This window comes from Tachyglossus aculeatus, chromosome 2 (genome assembly GCF_015852505.1).
Source record: "Tachyglossus aculeatus isolate mTacAcu1 chromosome 2, mTacAcu1.pri, whole genome shotgun sequence".
NCBI lineage: Eukaryota > Metazoa > Chordata > Mammalia > Monotremata > Tachyglossidae > Tachyglossus > Tachyglossus aculeatus.
The window spans coordinates 47,237,819-47,257,499 of NC_052067.1; the positions used below are offsets into that span (position 1 = coordinate 47,237,819).

At 44.7% G+C, this 19,681-nt stretch overlaps 1 protein-coding gene across 4 annotated transcripts in view; it reads right to left on the bottom strand.

Moving 5' to 3' along the window:
• Positions 1-19,681, bottom strand: part of GOLGA4 (golgin A4) — a 101,579-nt gene that overhangs the window by 36,468 nt on the left and 45,430 nt on the right. For all 4 annotated transcript variants that reach the window (XM_038772188.1, XM_038772179.1, XM_038772170.1 and 1 more), the window contains 5 exons: positions 12,841-13,019; positions 11,385-11,516; positions 7,658-7,813; positions 2,593-6,812; positions 1,554-1,675 (listed from right to left, as the gene is read on the bottom strand). In XM_038772188.1, coding sequence (XP_038628116.1) covers positions 1,554-1,675; positions 2,593-6,812; positions 7,658-7,813; positions 11,385-11,516; positions 12,841-13,019 — 4,809 coding nt within the window. The remainder of the gene's footprint in view (positions 1-1,553; positions 1,676-2,592; positions 6,813-7,657; positions 7,814-11,384; positions 11,517-12,840; positions 13,020-19,681) is intronic.

The following is a 19,681-nucleotide window of genomic DNA, read 5'->3' on the forward strand; positions in this document are numbered from 1 at the left end:
AGCTCTCTTCCTCCCTTCAAGGTCCTACTGGGAGCTCACCTCCTCCAGGAGGCCTTCCCAGACTGAGCCCCTTCCTTCCTCTCCCCCTCACCCCCCTCTCCATCCCCCCGTCTTACCTCCTTCCCTTCCCAGCACCTGTATATATGTATATATGTTTGTACATATTTATTACTCTATTTATTTATTTATTTATTTTAGTTGTACATATCTATTCTATTTATTTTATTTTGTTAATATGTTTGGTTTTGTTCTCTGTCTCCCCCTTCTAGACTGTGAGCCCACTGTTGGGTAGGGACTGTCTCTATATGTTGCCAACTTGTACTTCCCAAGCGCTTAGTACAGTGCTCTGCACACAGTAAGCACTCAATTAATACGATTGATTGATTGATTGATTTTTTACATGTTATTTATAGTCAATTCTCACTTGTTGAAGGAAATTAGGGAACAACAGTAGCCGGGATAAGGACAGCTCTAGAGGAAAGGTTCAGTGGGGAAGAGGGCTAAAGGACTTATTCTGAATTATCTATGAATTTCAAAGAAGTAACAGTACGACTTCACTGGAGTTTCTCCTTTTCCTTCCAGACCCATACCTGGTAGAGGTGTTAATGGGCAAGAAAGAAAAGAAGAATCACATGCAAGGAGAAGCATGGCTCAGTGGAAAGAACACGGGCTTTGTAGTCAGAGATCATGGGTTCAAATCCCAGCTTCACCAACTGTCAGCTGTGTGACTTTGGGCAAGTCACTTAACTTCTCTGTGTTCCTCATCTGTAAAATGGGGATTAAAATTGTGAGCCCACCATGGGACAATCTGATCACCTTGTAACCTCCCCAGCGCTTAGAACAGTGCTTTGCACATAGTAAGCGCTTAACAAATATCAACATTATTATTATTAGTGGATAGAGCATGGGCTCGGGAGTCGGAAGGACCTGGGTTCTAATCCCGGCTCCTCCAGTTGTCAGCTGGGTGACCTTAGAGAAGTCACTTCACTTCTCCAGGCCTCAGTGTAAAATGAGGAATAGGACTGGGAGCTCCATGAGGGACAGAGCTTGTGTGCAACCTCATTAGCTTGTGTCTACTCCAGGGTTAGAACAGTGTGTGGCACATAGTAAGCGCTTCACAAGTGCTATTTAAAAAACAAAAAGAGGAAGTGAGGTCTTAGATGGGGACGGACTGAAGAATGGGCGGATAGAAGGGTTAGTGACCGAAACATAAGGAAAGACTAAACTATAAAAATAAAAAAAGGATATACGAGACAAAGATGATGATAAATTTGAGAGCTAGAGGAGGAGAGTTTGGGGCTCCTCAGGGCTCCATTCAAAAGCGGTGACAACGTGCCCCATTCTCAAAACTGAAAAAGCCTCGGGCTTATTGGAGATTCCTCTCCCTTTCAGCATTAGAGAAGCCGACGGGATTCCTGGTTATAGACTCAGCAAGCCCAGGGGGCAGAGCTAGGGTCTCTTGAATGTCCTGATGATCTGGCATGACCCCAGCTTAAACGGACAACCGCAGTTCCAACCTGCTCTTCACTTAACGTGCGTTGCGTTCTACTTACTGATCGTTTCTTTTATGGTGGCTTCCATCTCATGTTCCTTTTGAGCCAGCTGGGTGTTAAACTCCCTCATTAATTGCTTTACTGTGGAATTATGCTTCAGCTCCAAATCTTCCTGTTCAGTTCTGGGCAAGAGCAATTAAAATGTCAGACAGTTCAATAAAGGTGAGTTATTTGGCCAAGCTCATAGATGCCTAACACTAATTAACAAAGACAAATGTGAGGTTTCTTCTGATAGGAGCATACGCTTATTAGCATTTTCGCTCAACCAAAACAACAATGCTTAAAGTTGGATTGCTCCCAACTGTGTTTCTTAATCTAGAGCTGCTAAGAGGTTGGATCATTATCAATGGGATTTATTAAGTGCTTCCTGTGAGCAGAGCACTGTACTAAGCCCTCGGGAGAGTACAATACCACAGAGGTAGTAGACACGTTTCCTGCCCACAAGGAATTTACAGTCTAGAGAGGGAGGATGTGGCTAGCAGTCTTCTGAACAAAAGAGATTCAAGGCCAGAATAACCAGGCACAGCGTGTACAAGCATTCAACATTGATGGAAAATGAGTAATAATAATGGTGGTGCTTGTTAAGTGCTTACTACATGTCAAACACCATCCTTAGCACTGGGCTCAACCAATCGATCTAATTTACTGAGCACTTTCTATGTGTCAAGCACTGTGCTAAGCACTGGGCTCAACCAATCGTATTTACTGAGTGCTTACCGTGCACAGAGCATTGTCCTAAGCATTTGGAAAGATACAAGATAATCAGGTCCGATACAGGGCTCAAAAGCAAAACAGGAGGGAGAACAGGCATTGGATTCCCATTTTACAAGGGAGGAAACTGGGTCCCAGAGTAGGGAAGTGATTTGCCCAAGGTCCCACAGCAGGTACATAGTGGAGCCGGGATTAGACCCCAGGCCCTCCGACTCCCAGGCCTGTGCTCTTTTCCACTAGGCCTCACTCCTCCAATAAGGATAAGGCAAAAGACTATTAACCCTTATTATTAATAAGGGCTCGAGCCTTTAACTTCCAGTGGACTTACTTGATTGTCTCTTCCAATTCTTTTTCGGATTCCTTTTTCATCATCTCCAGTTCTTGCTGATGCACCTTCCTCAGAGCCCGCAAGTCTTTCTGCAATTGGTTTTTCTCTTTCTGCAGCTTCTGCTTCTCCCTCTCAGCATCCTCTAGCTTTAACTGCAGTTCCTTCTGCTGCTCCCCAAAACTGCTAAGCACTCCCCGAAGTTCCACCTCCGCCTTCCCGATTTCCTGGGCACTTTCAGGAACAATTTCTGGGGCATTCGTTTTTATATCACATGGTTTCTGAGGGGCCTGAGATTTTTCACACCTCCAAGTCCACTCCTCTACCTCGAGCCGACGGGCTTCCTTCTCACCGACTAAGCGGTCATTCAGCTCTTTGATCTTCTGTTCCATGAATTTATGGTTCTGTTCCTTTTCTTGCAGAGCTTTCTGGATGATCGTCATCAGGCTATCCACCACCGGCTGCTCTCCAGCTCTGGAATTTCCCACTCCATCTTCTTCGGCATTCTGGGTGGAAAACAACACATACTTCTTACTCCATTCTTCCAATTCATTCCGGAGACCAACTGACTCCACTTGCTGCTGCTTCTCTGGGTTTTCTAATTCCAGGAACAGCTCCTGCCTTTGACTGTGCATCCCAAGTTGAGCCATGTCCTCCTCTTCCTTTTCTCTTTCTAATTTCTGCAACAACTTATCTTTGGCGGCTAAATCTCTTTGCAACAAATGTATTTTTTCTTCATACATGTGTAAATCGCTGTTCGGAGCACCTGTTTCTTTCTGCCCTCTGGAGGCCTTCACATGCTTCATCTCCTTCGGCACCACCACTTTTTCGAATGCTAGGGAGCTTTCATTTGCCCTAAGGCTTTCTTGGAGAGTCTGAATTTCTCTCTCTCTTTCCCGTACTTTTTGGTTCATCTCTTCCAACTGGCTTTCCGTCTCTTTCTTATACTGTTGCTCTTTTTTTTCCATCTGAGACCGCAACTGCTTCTTAATAGCGGCGATTTTCTGCTCCGCCTTTTTCTTCAAGTCCGCTAGTTTTGCAGCATTTTCAACATTCAGCCTCTCCTCTAAGGCCTTTAATGCCTCTTCCTGGCTTTTCCCACTTAAATCTTTCACAGAGTCAAAGTCCCTCTGCTTCGCTTCCAGCTCAGCTTCCATCGAATCCACTTGCTTCTCAAGCCTTAAAATCTTTTCTTTGGCTCCTTTAAGCCTGTCCTGCTTTCCTTCTTGAGTGTGCTGGAGTTCTTGAACCCCTTCCTGCTGTTGGATAACTTGGGGGTGATTGTGTCTCTTCAGATCTTCCATCAGGTGTTCATTTTCGGCTGTTTTCTTGGCGACCCACTCCTCTAATTCTGCAATCCTGGCTGTTTGGGTGGCTAAGTGAGTGGCTAAGTCCCGCTCCCGAGTCTCTCTCTGGTTTTGTTCTTCCATTTCGCTTTTCAGGCTCTCCAACTGTTTACTTTGTTTACTGAGATCCTCCTTAAGCAGGCTTAGCTGTTTGTCCTTTTCATCCGTTTCCCTGTTTTTTAATTCTAGTTGCTTTTCTAATTCCTTCACAGTACCCTCACTCTGCACACAAGTGGCCTGTGCTTTCCCCTTCAATTCGGTGACTTGCGTGGACCAGCTATCTACCTGTTCCAGAGCAGAAGCTTTTTCTCTGTTCAGGGTGTCGACCTTCAGAACTAAATCCTCCACTTGACTCAACAGAGCCAGCCGATCCTCTCGGTGCTGTTCGCTTAGCAGAGCTACGGCAGCCTCTTTCTCGGCTAAGTTGGTGCGGTTCTGAAGCTGGAGTTCGCTCACCAGTCTGTTGAGGCTAGCCACCTCCGATTTCTTTTCTTCCAGTTCCCCTCTCGCTGAAGAGACGGCGTCGATGTGGGTGGACAGGTCTGTACTCAGCTGTGCGATGCAGGCCTCTTTCTCAGAAGCTGTCCGCTGCTGGTGACCTCCTTCTCGCAGGGCTTCGTTTTCTGTCGCCAGACATTTGATGTCTGCCCTCAGGCTGACGATCTGACTCTCTTTTTCTTGCAGCTGCTCAGTAGACCGGCGCAGGGTGTCGCTCGCTGCGGCCTGCTCTTCAGTGACCCGCCTGAGCTGCGCTTCCAATTTGGGAACCTGACCAGCCCGCGCCAAAAGGACCTCTTTCGCCTTGCTCACCCGGCACTGACAAACGGCAAGCCTGGAGAGGACAGCTTCGACTTTGGCGTTGCTTTCGGCGAGAAGTTTCTCAGTTTCGGCATGAAAGAAGGCTTCCGTTTTCTCGCAGCACACGCCGAGCTGGGCGGCCAGTTCCTCCGTTGCCTTCCGGAATTCCAGATTTTTTCCCTCCAGTTTCCTCTCATACTCCTCACAGGCGGCTCCCAGAGCCTTCAGCCTCTCATCCGAACTTTTCAATTCATCAGACAGGTTGGAAGCCCTGGTCTTAGTGTCTTCTTCAAGATCCCTGAGTTCGGCGAGCCGGTCTTGAAGGAGGGTCTTTTCACTCTGAGATTGGCTCAGGACCCTTTCTAGTTCTTCCAGCTGGGCCCTCAAGCCCGTTTCACTTTGCGAGAGGACTCTCACTTGGGCGGACGCCTCCTTTAGCTGTTCTTGCACCTCATTCAAAAAGGAATCCCGTTTTGCTCCCTCTTCCTTCAGCCTCATCAGTTCCTTGCCCGCCCCTTCCTTTTCGGAACCAAAAGCCAAAAGCTGCTCCTTCAACTCCACTATTTCTTGCTCTTTTTCCCGGCGTTCTAACTCACGCTCTTCCCGGAACTCTTCAACTTTCTGACTGAGTTTCCCTTCCCAGGTTAATCTGACCTCAGTAAGTTCCCGCTGATGAGTTTCTGCAAGGTTTTCAAGCTGTTCCTTCTGGTTCCTTTCCAGCTTTGACACAGCTTCATTAATCCCAGCTGAGCTCGCGTGCGCCATTTCCAACATTTTTGAATTAAACTGTTTTTCTTTTTGACTGAGCTCCAGATGGGTGTTTTCAAGCTCTTTCTTAAGCTTGGCTTCCTGTTCAGACAGTTTCTTCTTGAATGTTTCTTGCATCTCCTTCGCTTTCTGTTTGAGTTTTTCCATCTTGGTTTCCTGATTTTTGAGTTTGCTCTCGTATTCGCCTTGCAACGTGCCGATGCTCTCTTCCTTGGCCAATAGTTTTTGTTGGAGATCCTCTATCTCCTTGACCTGGAAGGCTTTCATTTGCACGATTTCGTTCTCCCTCTCGGCCAACCTTCGTCTCATTTCTTCTTGCTCCTTGCTAACATCCTTCGAGCGAGCCTCGTACAGCTCAGTTATGGAAGCGACTTTCTTATCCGTCTCGTCTCTCAGCACCTCGAGCTGCCGTGTCAATTCCTGAACCTGGATTTTGTATGAGTCTAATTCAGCCCTGCCTTCTTTCTGTTGGAATTTGGTTTCCACTGCCTGGGCTTTCAGTTGACTTCCTTCTGCTTCTGCAGCCGACAATTTTGATCGGAGCTCGGCCAGCTGATCTTCATAAGCCTTCACCCGTTGGCTCGAATTATCATGTTGGGACTGGACGCCATCAAGGGCGGCAGACAATCGTTTAACCTCGGCTTCGGCCTCCCTCGAGGATTCCTCTAGCTTTCTCCCTCGTTCTCTCTGCTCTGCTAAATCGTCATCTTTTGCCTTCAGTTGAAGACACAGTTGATTAATTTCATCCTTCAGGGCTTTCTCGACTTTCTGAGAGGATATTTCTCGCTCCTTCAACGCACTGTCCACTTGTTCCTGGTGACGGGCCTTTTCCTCCTTAAGCTTCAACTGCTGCTCTTGCTTAACCGCCTCTGCCTCGCTCTGCAATGAAGAAAGCTCTTGTTCTAGCCTGAGGCGAACTTTCAGGGCTTCGGCTAGGTCAGAAGATAACACTTCCAGCTCCGTTTGTTTCACGTCGAGTTTTTCTAACATTCGGTCGTTCATTTCCTCTATGTGTGCATGGAAGGTCGTCTCTTTTTCCCTCAAAAGGGCGTCACATTCTCTTTCGTGTTTCTCCCTCAGTTGCTCCACACCAGCCTCGTGCTGCTCTTTCAGGACTCGGAGCTTTTCAGTCCACTGATGGGCCAACTGCTCCTGGAGGATTTCTAGCTCTGCCTTATGGTTTTCTGTCAGGGCTGTGATTTCCTCATTATGTTGGCTCTTTGCAGCTTCGATTTGCGACGTTAATTCTGCTGATTGATTTTCGCTGTTTTGAGAGTACTTTGCCAGGGAACTTTCCAACTCGAGAATTCGCTGTCAAAGAGAAAACAGGCTATTTTAATCAAGGTTCTGATGGACTGAGGTGAATAATGAGGGCTTGAAAAAGTCCTGCTGGGTGCTACGATTCACCTCAGTGCTCTCCTGGTGGTGGGAATCAATCCCCTGAGCAGCGATTTGGAGAAGGATGTGAGTTTAGGAGAATGAATCAAGAACACTGCTAAACTTTATAGACAAACCATAGCAATTGAGCCACCCAAGGTACACTCTTTCATGGGAATACCATTTGACAAAAATGGATTGGCAAGGAACCCTTTTGGGAAGCGAGGCCTGGTGGAAACAGCACGGGTCTAGGAGACGGAGGACCTGGGTTCTAATCCCAGCTCCACCCCTTGCTGTTGTGTGACCTTGGGCAAATCTCTTGACTTCTCTGTGCCTCAGCTCCCCCACCTGCAAAATGGGGATTCAAAAGCTGTCCTTCCAATTTTGACTGTGAACCCCATGTGGGACCTGATGAGCTTGTACCTTCCCCAGTGCTAAGAACAGTGCTTGGCACATAGTAAGCGCTTAACAAATACCACAGTTATCATTATTCTTATTATAGCAATCATCACCAAAATGATCACTGCCCTGTATTTGAACATGACAAGCTAACAGTCAGTGGTATTTATTGAGCACTTACTGTGTGCAGAGCACTGTTCTAAGTGCTTGGGAGAATACAAAACAAGAGTTGGCAGACATGTTCCCTAACCTCGAGGAGCTTAGATTCTACAGCGGGAGATGGACATTTCATCCTTCGTCAACTCACTGGTCAGGGACAAAATCATCATGATCCAAATAGCACCTGTAGTCGGTGATATTGAACGGATTTTTCTACTTACAGTTCTATATGTCTCTGCTTCTTGTCGAAGGTTCTGAAGTTTATTCTCACTCTCTGAGATTATAGCTTTTTTCTGCAACTCTAATTCTTCAAGGGCCAAGGATCCTTGCTGTTCCTTTTCTTGAGCTGTTTTTAAATGCTCTATTTGGCTCTTCTCCTAAGCAAATAACCAGTGAGAAAACAATATAATCATCTGACTATTAAAACTATACCGGTTATGACATAACTGGCCAAAACTAAGACAACCACCCAAGTTGATGCTCCAAAATGGAAGACTACTTCTGCCCATCAAAATGCATGTCGTTTCATGTCTATTTAGCTTGTTTACTTATGCACGATTAGAACTTAATAAAACATGATGTCTTCCATGTGTCTCTGACAAGCATTTGCACTACACGCTTCATAATTTGCACCAACTTCCTGAGGAGCAGCATAGCTTAGTGGACAGAGCACGGGCCTGGGCTCTAATCCCAGTTCCGCTGCTTGTCTGCTGTGTGACTTTAGGCAAGTCACTGAACTTATCTTTGCCTCAGTTACCTCACCCATAAAATGGGGATTGAGACTGTGAGCCCCGTGTGGGATGTTGACTGTGTCCAACCTGATTACCTTGTAATAATAATAATGGCATTTATTAAGTGCTTACTATGTGCAAAGCACTGTTCTAAGCGCTGGGGAGGTTACAAGGTGATCAGGTTGTCCCACGTGGGGCTCACAGTCTTCATCCCCATTGTACAGATGAGGTAACTGAGGCACAGAGAAGTTAAGTGACTTGCCCAAAGTCACACAGCTGACAGTTGGTGAAGCCGGGATTTGAACCCATGACCTCTGACTCCAAAGCCCGTGCTCCTTCCACTGAGCCATGCTGCTTCTCGTAGCTTGTATCTACCTCAGCTCTTACTGCGGTGCCTGGCACATAGTAAGCACTTACAAATACCATAGAAAAAGGAACCCTGGAGTCTATACAGATTTAATTACTTCTTTTCACCATTACTATAATTGTTCCACAATCTTCTCCACACTCTACCTTCATGGAGACCCTCACGTACATAGCTTTAGCTAGATTCACACATTTCCTCACATACATTCATTGACAATCAGTTCCAGATACATACAGACACAGTCTCTCACACACACTCACTTTCTCTCTTTCTCTCACACACATTCTCTCTCGCTCTCATTCTCTCACACTCACTTTCCTCCCAGAGTCAAAAGGCAGATTGAAGGAGATGGGGCTTTCATTTATTCATTCATTCAATAGTATTTACTGAGTGCTTACTATGTGCTGAGTATGGTACTAAGCGCTTTGGAGAGTACAATACAGCAACAGACCTAGTTTCATCCACATGGCTTACTGAATTTCTTGGGGGCATGCAAAAAGCAGCATGGACTTCCCCATACGCTAAACTGAGAAAAAGTCTTCTTTGTTCAGAAATGGAAAGGAAACATAGCCAGTTTGGGCTGCTGAGTAAACCTACGGTGCTTTCTGCAGGCACCAGAGTTCTTTTGTTCATTCAATCATATTTATTGAGCACTTACTGTGCGCAAAACACTATACTAAGTGCTTGGGAGAGTACAATGTAACAATAAACAGACACATTCCCTGCCCACAGCGAGCTTACAGCCTATAGGAGATTGCCAAAATTTAGACCAGAACCCAGGCCAGCCTATCTGGAATTTAGAGACATATTCTTCTGAGTGAGCTGGCAACCTCTGAATTTCAGACTATCTGCGTGGTCCTGCTAACACAGGCAGATTCCTTCATTCAATCATACTTATTGAGTACTTACTGTGTGCAGAGCACTATACTAAGTGCTTGGGAAGTACAAGTCAGCAACATAGAGAGATGGTCCCTACCCAACAACGGGCTCACAGTCTAGAAGACCTTAACTGGTGACTTTACATCAGCCCTTCGCTGCCTAGGACTAACTATTAGTGTGTGGAGGGATGGAAGGTGAGCGGGAAGAATCCCAGCTCGATTTGAGGCAATACAGTAGTACCAAATACAACTAGCAGAAAGCAAGCAAATAACATGGCAAGAACTTTAAAAAGCTTGATTTATAGGAGGAAAGGAATGCTGCCAGATGATCAAGTTTATAAATACTGGGAAAAATACATTTCCTTAGCACTTTACAATCTAACTTTATGTAAACCAGTGAATACGATCTTTCCGTTTTTGTTTGGCTACTCTTTGTTTGTTAGAGCATGCCTGATGTCAACAATGATTTCATCGTAATTCCACACAAAAAAATTTGTTAGTAAATTTGAGGTCAATAACCCTGCTTCTTTCCAATAACTTTTCAAAAAAGTGGTCATGCAGCCACTGTTTTAGGGGGTAAATATCTAAAACTACTCACTATATTATTTTAAGGAAGCATTCCTAAAACCGTGCATTTAAGGACTGCACGCTCAACCCTGGGAAAACACAGAATTCAGAATTCTGACTCATTTGTTCTGAGATGATTTCTCCTGAGTTAAGATGACTTTAACTCTTTTGCTATTTTCTTTAACCTTCCTGGGATCATAATCTTACTGGGATCATCTCTAGACTGTTAGCTTGTTGCGAGCAGGTCCCACCCCTACCAACTCTGTCATACTCATCGAAGTGTGTTCTGCACCCAGAAAGCGCTCAATAAATATCACTGATTGACTGATCATCGACATTCTTAAAGATCACTGCTCTGCCTTAGTTCTATGGAGGTAAATGTGTGCACTGACTTTCTCCTTCAAACCTCACCTAAGGATTTGGGAACAGAAGCAAGGCTTTAAACCATCCATCTCCCAAGGGTGGTAGTTACTGAATGCTTACTTTATGCAGAGCACTGTACTAAGTGCTTCGGAGAAGACAATACACTTGGTAGACATGATCCCTGCAGTCAAGGAGCTTACACTTTAAAGAGAATCTGGACAAAGTTCAACACAGTCTAGGATTCTTCCTCGAAAAAAGAAACCAAAAGAATTTGATTTGGCTCATTGTGGCTCATCCTCCAATTGGTTATTCTGTACTCTCCTAAGTGCTTACTACAGTGTTCTACACAAGGTAAGCACTCAATAAATGTGACTGATTCACTGATATTTGGGTGAACAGCGCAATGAGTGACTTTCTTAACACATGCCCGGTGAGGGTGTGCATTTTACACAGCCTGAATCGATTCTCCTCGTATGGACTTCTTGTCTTTCAATATATCCAGCCCCTTTCTGAGCATTCTGATGGTTTGACTACACCAAATTTCCTCAAATCTCTAATGAAATGATACTGTCGTCACTCAAAAAGTTGTGTAGAATATCCAAAATATCAACCATTCATTTTTCTCCTTCACACATAAATGAAGCAGCAGCATGGCTTAGTGGATAGAGCTCTGGCCTGGGAGTCAGAAGGTCATGGGTTCCAATCCCGGCTCCACCACATGTCTGCTGTGTGACCTAAGGCAAGTCCCTTTACTTCTCTGGGCCTTAGTTACCTCATCTGTAAAATGGGGATTAAGAGTGTGAGCCCTAAGTGGGACAGGGACTGTGTCCAACCTGACTTACTTATATCTACCCCAGCACTTAGAACAGTGCTTGGCACATAGTAAGCTCTTAACAAGTACTAGTATTATTATTTTACGAACTGAACAAGGTGGACATTATTCTGATAAAGCCATTCCTGATGGCAAAAGTAACTGTCCATCACGCATGAAATATTTTAAATGGGGGTTCAGTGATAGGGAAAAGGTTGGGGGGATGCTTACAAGAACAGCTTTCATTTGCTCCTGAAGTTCCTTTTCTCGAGCCTGGAATTTCTCATTCAGGTCTTGCTCTTTCTTAACCAGTTCTTGCACGTGCAGATTCTGTAACTGAGCGATTCGATCCTCTGAAGTTTTCTGTAAATCAACCAAAGGAGTACAATTAAGGTTCCTAGAGATGGAAACAGAGACAGCCTCAAGTAGGATGGGGAAGAGAGGCTGACCAAAGTCTAACCTCAATCAATAATGAGGGATAGAAGAAGCATCCAGAAGCGACATAGATAACTGTACTTACTTCAATTGGCTGCATTTTAGCAGATGCTGTGATACTTATTCATGGAAATGGTACTAAATATTTTACTGCAATTGTGTAGTGAGATGATTCTTCAAAGGGGAGGGTGAAAGGGTGAAGTCTTTTCCCTACAGCTCACCCAAGTCTGAAAATTATCTTTTTGATTCCTGCCTTTCCAGATTAACCCATGCATGTACCCACACATGAAAACACGGTATCCAGTTCACAGTGGGAGAAGAAAGCAATGAAGCAGAACCCTATTGAAGAGGAGCAGCATGGCCTAGTGGGTAGACCGCGGGCCTGGGAGTCAGAAGGACCTGGGTACTAAATCCCAGCTCTGCCATTTATCAGCTGTGTGACCTTGGGCAAGTCATTTCACTTCTCATGCCTCAGTTATCTCATCTGTAAAATGGGAATTAAGACTGTGAGCCCCACGTGGGACAATAACAGTGATTAGCTTGGATCTACCCCAGCCCTTAGTACACGACCTTAATGGCTGTCTCCCTCTTCTGGACTGTAAGCTTGTTATGGGCTGGGAACCTGTCTGCTAATTCTGTTGTAGTGTACTCTCCCCCAAACACTTAGCACACAGTAAATAGTACATATACCATTGATTGACTGATTAACAAACACCACTTAAAAAAACAAACAAAAAGCCCTGAAGTGGGAGCTGGAGGGGCATGAAGTACACCTGAATTAGAATGCCCCAAGGGAAAAGACACTGGGCCGAAGTTGAGAAGAGAATATTACTGAGAAAGAGAAGAGTCACTTTGCCCTCAGTATATCCAAATCCTCAGTTCAATGACTTGAGCTCTGGTGTATTTCCACTGTAGAGGAAGGCACTGGGATGTCTCCGGAATCCAAAAGAATTCCCAGGAGATCCATCATGCTAGTGCGCTGGTGGAACTGGAAACCCTTCTTAAGAGAGTGGTGGATCTCCGGGGAAAGTTGACCACAGGAACCACATCCTAATGAGGAATCAGTGAGTTACCACTGAGTTCAGAATCACTTCCTCAAGAAAGGTTCCCCCTGCCTCCTCCCCACCGTGCGTGTGAAACCAGATGAGGGGGTGAGAGGTACGGTCCAAACTTGGGAGCCATCACCGCCCAGGGCTTTGCAACCCAGAAATGTTTCTTTAGGATGCTTCTCTGACCACCCCGCCTCACCTACCTTCATAATGTCAATGGCTTCCTGCTTCACCCGGCTCAGCTCCTGCTGAAGGTTTACCCGTTCCTCTTCACTCGTTTTTTCTATGGCTTTGATCTGCTCGTCCATCTCTGCCTTCAGTTTTTTCCGGGCTTCTTCGGTTCTCTGGGCTGTACTTAAGGCTTTCTCAAGCTCCTCGAAAGCTAGGGCGGAAAAAAAAGCAAATCAAATCCAGAGCTCTTGAGGACTTCCAGGCCCAAAGTTTGACACAAGTTCCCTTTGCTTGTCCCCCACACATGGCAGACAGGGAGAGCAGCAGAAGAAAAAGAAGGAATGCTGGTACTCCAGTGTGAGTTTGAGGTTCAGTGATTTTGTTTTTTAAAATGGTATTTGTTAAGCGCTTATTATGTGTGGAACATTGTTCTAAGCACTGGCGTAGGGGTACATGTCAATTAGGCTAGGGACAGCCTCTGTTCTGCATGGAGTTCACAGTCTAAGTAGGAGGGAGACAAGGTATTGAATCCCCATTTTACAGTTGAGGAAACTGAGGCCCAGAGAAGTCAAGCGACTTGCCCAAGGTTGCCCAGCCAGGACAGGACAGAGCCAGGATTGGAACCCAGGGCCTCTGACTCCAAGGTCCGTGCTCCTTCCACTAGGCTACACTGCTTCTCTAAGAGAGAGATTTCTTTCGGCTACATGACAAACCCAGAGTCACCTCCTGGTCTTGGAAAGGTTCTGGCTGGGTTTGGATCACAGACCCTACTGCGGTCAGCTGAGAACTAAACCTGGAAACTGAACAAAGACACTTTTTACTACATCTCGAACTGATTTCTCTAATGCAAATCTGGACAGCAAACCAATCTGTATCCAAAGGAACAAAAGGTGCCCCTTGTTAAAGCCCAGAAATACAGTCTCCACCTTTATGTTTACCAAGCATTTCTTTGCAAATGCATTAATTCTCAACTGTGCTCTGAAGTGACACGGAGCAGTCTGCACATTTACTATTGATGTATGAATAAATAAATTAAAAATTGCTTGGCAGAAAGAGGGAAGGGAGGAGAAGTCTATAAAAAGAACTGGCAGGAATGATCCGATTAGCTCACTGGAAAAGACAAGAAAGGTCCCTTGTCAGGACTTTTAACAGTTAAAAAATTGTTTCTAACGTTTAGTGCATGATTCTACATAAGAACGGTGCTTGAGATAGACAGTGATGCTCCTGCATATATTTATTGTCATCCCCAATGGTACTTAATAATAATAATAATGGTATTTGGTAAATGCTTACTATGTGTCAAGCACTTTATTGAGTGCTTCCTCCGTGTACAGCATTGTACCAAGCCCCTGGGAGAGAACAATACAATCAGCATTTAGAACAGTGCTCTCCATACAGTAAGCACTCAAAATTACCACTTACTGACAGATTGGTTGATTGAAAACAGAGCTGGTAGACACGTTTCCTGCCCAAAAGGAAAGGGATCCAGACAAAATGGATAGTTACTCAGCACCAGAAGGTCCCCAAAATGTGATTGGTGGAATGCCCTGGTGACTGTACAAAGAGGTGTGAGAATAGATACTACTAATTCTGTGGTACTATACTCTCCCAAGTGCATAGTACAGTGCTCTGCACACAGTAAGCACTCAATAAGTACCACAGATTGATTGATATAATTGCACACAGAAAAAACACCATAGTTCTCCCATCCCAACACCCCCGTGGTTGTTCACAAAAGAAACTTTCTGCTTCTTTTTTATGGCATTTGTTAAGCACTTATCATGTGTCAAGCACTGTTTTAAGTGCTGGGGTAGATACGAGTTAATCAGAGCAGTTGTAGACCTTTTCCCACATGGGGCGCAGTTAAGTAGGAGAGAGAACAGGTATTGAATCCCCATTTTGCAGTTGAGGAAATTGAGACCCAGAGAAGGGAAGTGACAACCAAGCCCACACAGGAGACAAGTGGAAGAACCGGGATGAGAACCCAGGTCCTCCGGCTCCCAGGTCTGGGCTCTATCCACTAGGCTCTGCTGCTTCTGAAGCCTGAAGCCCTTCTCACTGTGGAAGATTAGGAAAGGAAAGTGTATTTTCGAGATGGACTTAGGTGCTTTAAAGGAGCATTAGTACAGAATGCTCCTCACCCCTCTTCCCCCACCTACCTTCTCAAGACCGTAAGCTCACTGTGGGCAGGGAATGTGTCTGTTTACTGTTGTACTGTACTCTCCGAAGCGCTTAGTACAGTGCTCTGCAAACAGTACACACTCAATAAATACAACTGAATGAATGAATGAATGAATGAATACGGAAGAGCCCATTCACCCTCTGACATCATGGTATAGGTTTTTGGTCTCTCTGGGGCCAGCAATGCCAAAGTGCTCCCCTTCCACAAAGAAAGGCTACCACCTCACCATAGACCTGGCTTACAAGATAATGTCTTTGGAACAGAAGCTGCAAAGCTCAGTGAAAGCATCGGTCCAAAGATACTAAAAACTAGTCACTCCTCCCTTAGCAGTAGCCTTGATTGGAGATGAAAAAAGGGGCAAAGGGAAGGAAATAATGATAACGGTGGTGTCTGTTAAGCATTTACTATGGGTCAAGCACTGTTCTACGACTGCTGGGGAAGATACCAGTTAATCAAGTCAGAAGGTCTCACAGTCTCACAATCTAAATAAGAGGGGGAACAAGTATTGAATCCCCATTTTACAATGAGGTAACTGAGGCACAGAAGTGAAGTGACTTGCCCAGGGTCACACTGCAGGTATGTGGCGGAGCTGGGATTAGGACCCAGGTCTGTGCTCTTTCCACAAATGCAAACAATAGCAAAACTGCCTCTCCCATTCCCTAAATGACCTCTCGAGGTAAAGGAGATGGGTCCAAATAAGATCTTTATGAGACAAGATTATCTTACTGCAAATGGCTACGGGTCTGGGAAGAAAAAAGAAAATGGAGGAGAGGGTGAAGAGGTAGACGACATGGAAATGGTGAAATTCTGGCTGCTGCTAGAATGGTTTTCTTGAAATATTAATTTACGTCCATTCGGGTTTGAGATGAGTTCAAACGAACCAGCGGGAAAAGGGTAATCATCTTGGTACTTTCTCAGTGATGTGATTAAGGCTAGGGAATGAAGGAGCTTTTGTTAATGTGAAGATATTTAGGCTCTAGCCTAGATTGCAAGCCTCATGAGGTTGGATTGAGGGGGAGGGATGGTTTAAACTGGACTGTCCTGTAACTATCCAGGTGCTTAGTTCAGTTCTTTGCATTCTCCAAGTGTTTCATAAATTCAAGCACACTAATAACCAAGGTTCTCACTACTAAGGGGACTTTCACCACTTCCACTCTGAACGTCACCTGGAAGTACGCTGTCTAAAAGGAAATGCTTTGTTCCCTATTTTCTCACAACTTAAAGAGTCCTATCCAATGTTCTCCACTAATAACAATAATAATAATAATAATAATAATAATGGTATTTTTTAAGCTTTTACTATTAGAAGCTGCGTGGCTCAGTGGAAAGAGCACGAGCTTTGGAGTCAGAGGTCATGGGTTTGAATTCCTGCTCTGCCACATGTCTGCTGTGCAACCCTGGGCAAGTCACTTATCTTCTCTGAGCCTCAGTTACCTCATCTGTAAAATGGGGATTAAGTCTGTGAGCCCCACGTGGGACAACCTGATCACCTTGTATTCCCCCCAGCGCTTAGAACAGTGCTTTGCATATAGTAAGTGCTTAACAAATACTATTATTATTATTATGTGCCAAGCACTGTTCTAAGCTCTCATGATAGGCTTAGTTGCATTTCCTACCTATTCTATTTGCTTTGCCTTTTATTTAAGCAGTTTCTGAGTTTGGGGTTTTTATATTTTGTGTTTTGGGGTATTTTTAGTGGTATCTGTTCAGCACTTATTATGTGCAAGCATTGTAGAAAGCGTTGGGTAGAGAGTGGCAAGAGCACAGGCTTGGGAGTCAGAGGTCGTGGGTTCTAATCCTGGCTCTGCCACTTAGCTGTGTAACTTTGGGCAAGTCACAACTCCTCTGTGCCTGTTACCTCATCTGTAAAAAGGGGATTAAGTCGGTGAGCCCCACGTGGGATAGCCTGATTATCCCGTATCTTCCCCAGCACTTAGAACAGTGCTTGGCACATAGGAAACACTTAAATACCATCATTATTATTATTATCCCACAAAGAACTCACAACCTCAGTCCTCATTTTACAGATGAGGGAACTGAGGCAAAGAGAAGTGAAGTGAGCCCAAGGTCACACAGCGGACAAGTGGCAGAGTCAGGATTAGAACCCAGATCTTTCCTACTCCCACACCCATGCTCTTTCCACTAGGCCACGCTGCTTCTCGGTTCCTCTTAGAATAAAATAACTACAAACTTGAGCCCTCAATAAGTTTCATGTCAGCCTGACTTTCTCCTATCCGTCTTCACCTGACCTCGCCTCGTCTCTGAACCAACTGGAATCTGTAAGTGGAGAGAAAGTTCATTCCTTTTCAAACCCTTGAGGTCTACAAGAGCCATCTTTAATGGGCACAAATGCAACATTATGTATGTTGGAAAACGGCATGGCCTAATAGAAAGAACATGGGCCTGGGAGTCAGAAGACCTGGGTTCTAATCTGACTCCACCACTGGTCTGCTGTGTGACCGTGGGCAAGTCACTTCACTTCCCAGGGCCTCAGTTTCCTCATCTGTAAAAAAAACAGGGATTAAATCCTACTCCATCCTACTTAGACGGTGAGCTCCATGTGGGGCAGGGACAGTGCCCAACCTGATTATCTTGTATCCACCCGAGTGCTTAGAACAGTGCTTAACATAACGATTATGAAGATGATGTACCTAAGAGTGTCCAGGAATGACAAGGTGGCTATTGATTTGCCTTGCCTGGGCCAACATATCTGGGCAACTTTGACTATAGACTTGAGCTTCTAGCAAAACACAACCCACTCTATTTTAGAGAAAGACTAAACTGAATCACAAACATTTCAGTCTGGACTGACAATCCAGCTTGACCTCAGAATACCACAAAATTGAACTAACATCAGGCACTTTCTCTAGGCTGCAAGCTCATTGTAGGCAGGGAATGTGCCTATTTGTTGTTGTACTGTGCTCTCCCAAGTGCTTAGTACAGTGCTTTGCACACATTAAACACTCAATACGAGTGAATGAATGAATGAACTTTAGGTAGTCTTGGGTTTTTTTTAAAAAAATATGTCTTTTAATATGACTTCTGGCTGCTACATGTTACTACAAATGAGATAGCTGCTTTCCCCAGATGATGGCTAACAGCTGTACACTGAAAAAGGTTCCCTTTCGGAGTCATGGCTATTGAATTACTTAGCAAGAAATGTTCTCTCTATCTGACTTCTCCGTCTCTTAGCCTTAGTGAAATGGATGGAGTGGCTTCTTGGTGGAGAGCTTTCTAAAACCAGTCTCTCTCATTCTCCCAGCAAAGGGGGCTTGGATGCTAAGCATTCTGAAATTTGATGAAAGCTATTTAGAGTGAGAGTGGAGGTTGGGGTAAGTGGGGGAGGGGAAAGGGGAGAGCAGACAGGAGAAAATGTGAGTCTCTTCAAAAGGCCACGGGATGACAAACATGCAGAAGCACAGCTGCCACACCACAATCACGGCACATCCGCAGCAGGAGAGCTAACAGGAGCAGTAGAACTTCAAGGGAAAGCACGGTGTTCTTTCAAAGTGAAATTGTGTCTATCCCAGGCAATCTTTTTTCCGCTGGCTTTTAAAACGGTTTAGGTTTGAACCACTTAATCCTATCCAAAATGGGTTCTTTTTGCATTCTAAAACGATTTTTTACACTGGAAACAGGAAAACTCTACTTTTGCCTTTGAATACCCCATCCCAATCCTCTAGATCCTTTCATCAAGGCAATTACTGGAAAAAAAAAACTGGTTAATGTTTTGGTCTGAGAACAAAAGGCTGTGATTTTGAGTGTCCAATTAGTAATGTCTAGACTGACTCTAGAAGGTAAAGTGTTCGTATCTGGCCTTTGTCCACAAGAGTCCAAAGAGACCGATCAAACATGAATATTAGCTGAGAGACAGAAATAGATCTGTGAATCATAGGTTTAAAGGGAATGGTTAATTCCAAAGCAAAACAAAGTACTGCGAAATGAAATTCTGAAGTTTGGATCATTGAGAGCTTTGCACTATTTTGCTTGTATTTCTGGTAGCTAGTTGCAGTGAAGCAAAAACATGTCCAACCTAAAACAATTTTTTCCCCCTCTGTTGTTTTTGTCAATGCTACCGCCCAGTGGTGGAAAGTGAATATTGCCACGCTAAGTGCAGAAATGAAAAGTCCATAGAAAGATTATTTTGTCTTGAAAACCTGGCTCCCGTAAGGCAGCTCTAGCTTTTTAGAAAAAGTTGCCTCAATCGAAACATACACTTAAGCAAGATCTAATCAATAAGGAAAAACCTGCTTTGATTTCCCCTCAGAAAATCTTTATAAATCAACGCAGTGGCAATAGAATTCTACGAAAAATAAACTTGAGGCAGGGTGGTCTGGTGAAACAGCGAGGGTCTGGGAGCCGGGATGCCCACAGGTTTTTGCAACAGGACTGATATTTTTCAACTTAGCTACCTTTGAGGGTGTTTGGTTTGCTAACGCAAACTAAATGGGAACCACTTCACCTTCTTGCAAAACGGGAGGAGGAAAGAGAATGAACACCAGCAGAAGCTGGTCAGTCTATTGATGGTATTTATTGAGTGCTTCTACTGTGCAGAGCACAGTACTAAGAGCTTGGGAGAATCTAATAGAACAGAATTGGTAGACACGTTCCCTGACCACAACGAGTCTATTTGCAGAGTGGCAGTCCCACATTCCATCCCTGTCACCAGTGGACCAGAGAGAAAGCAAACT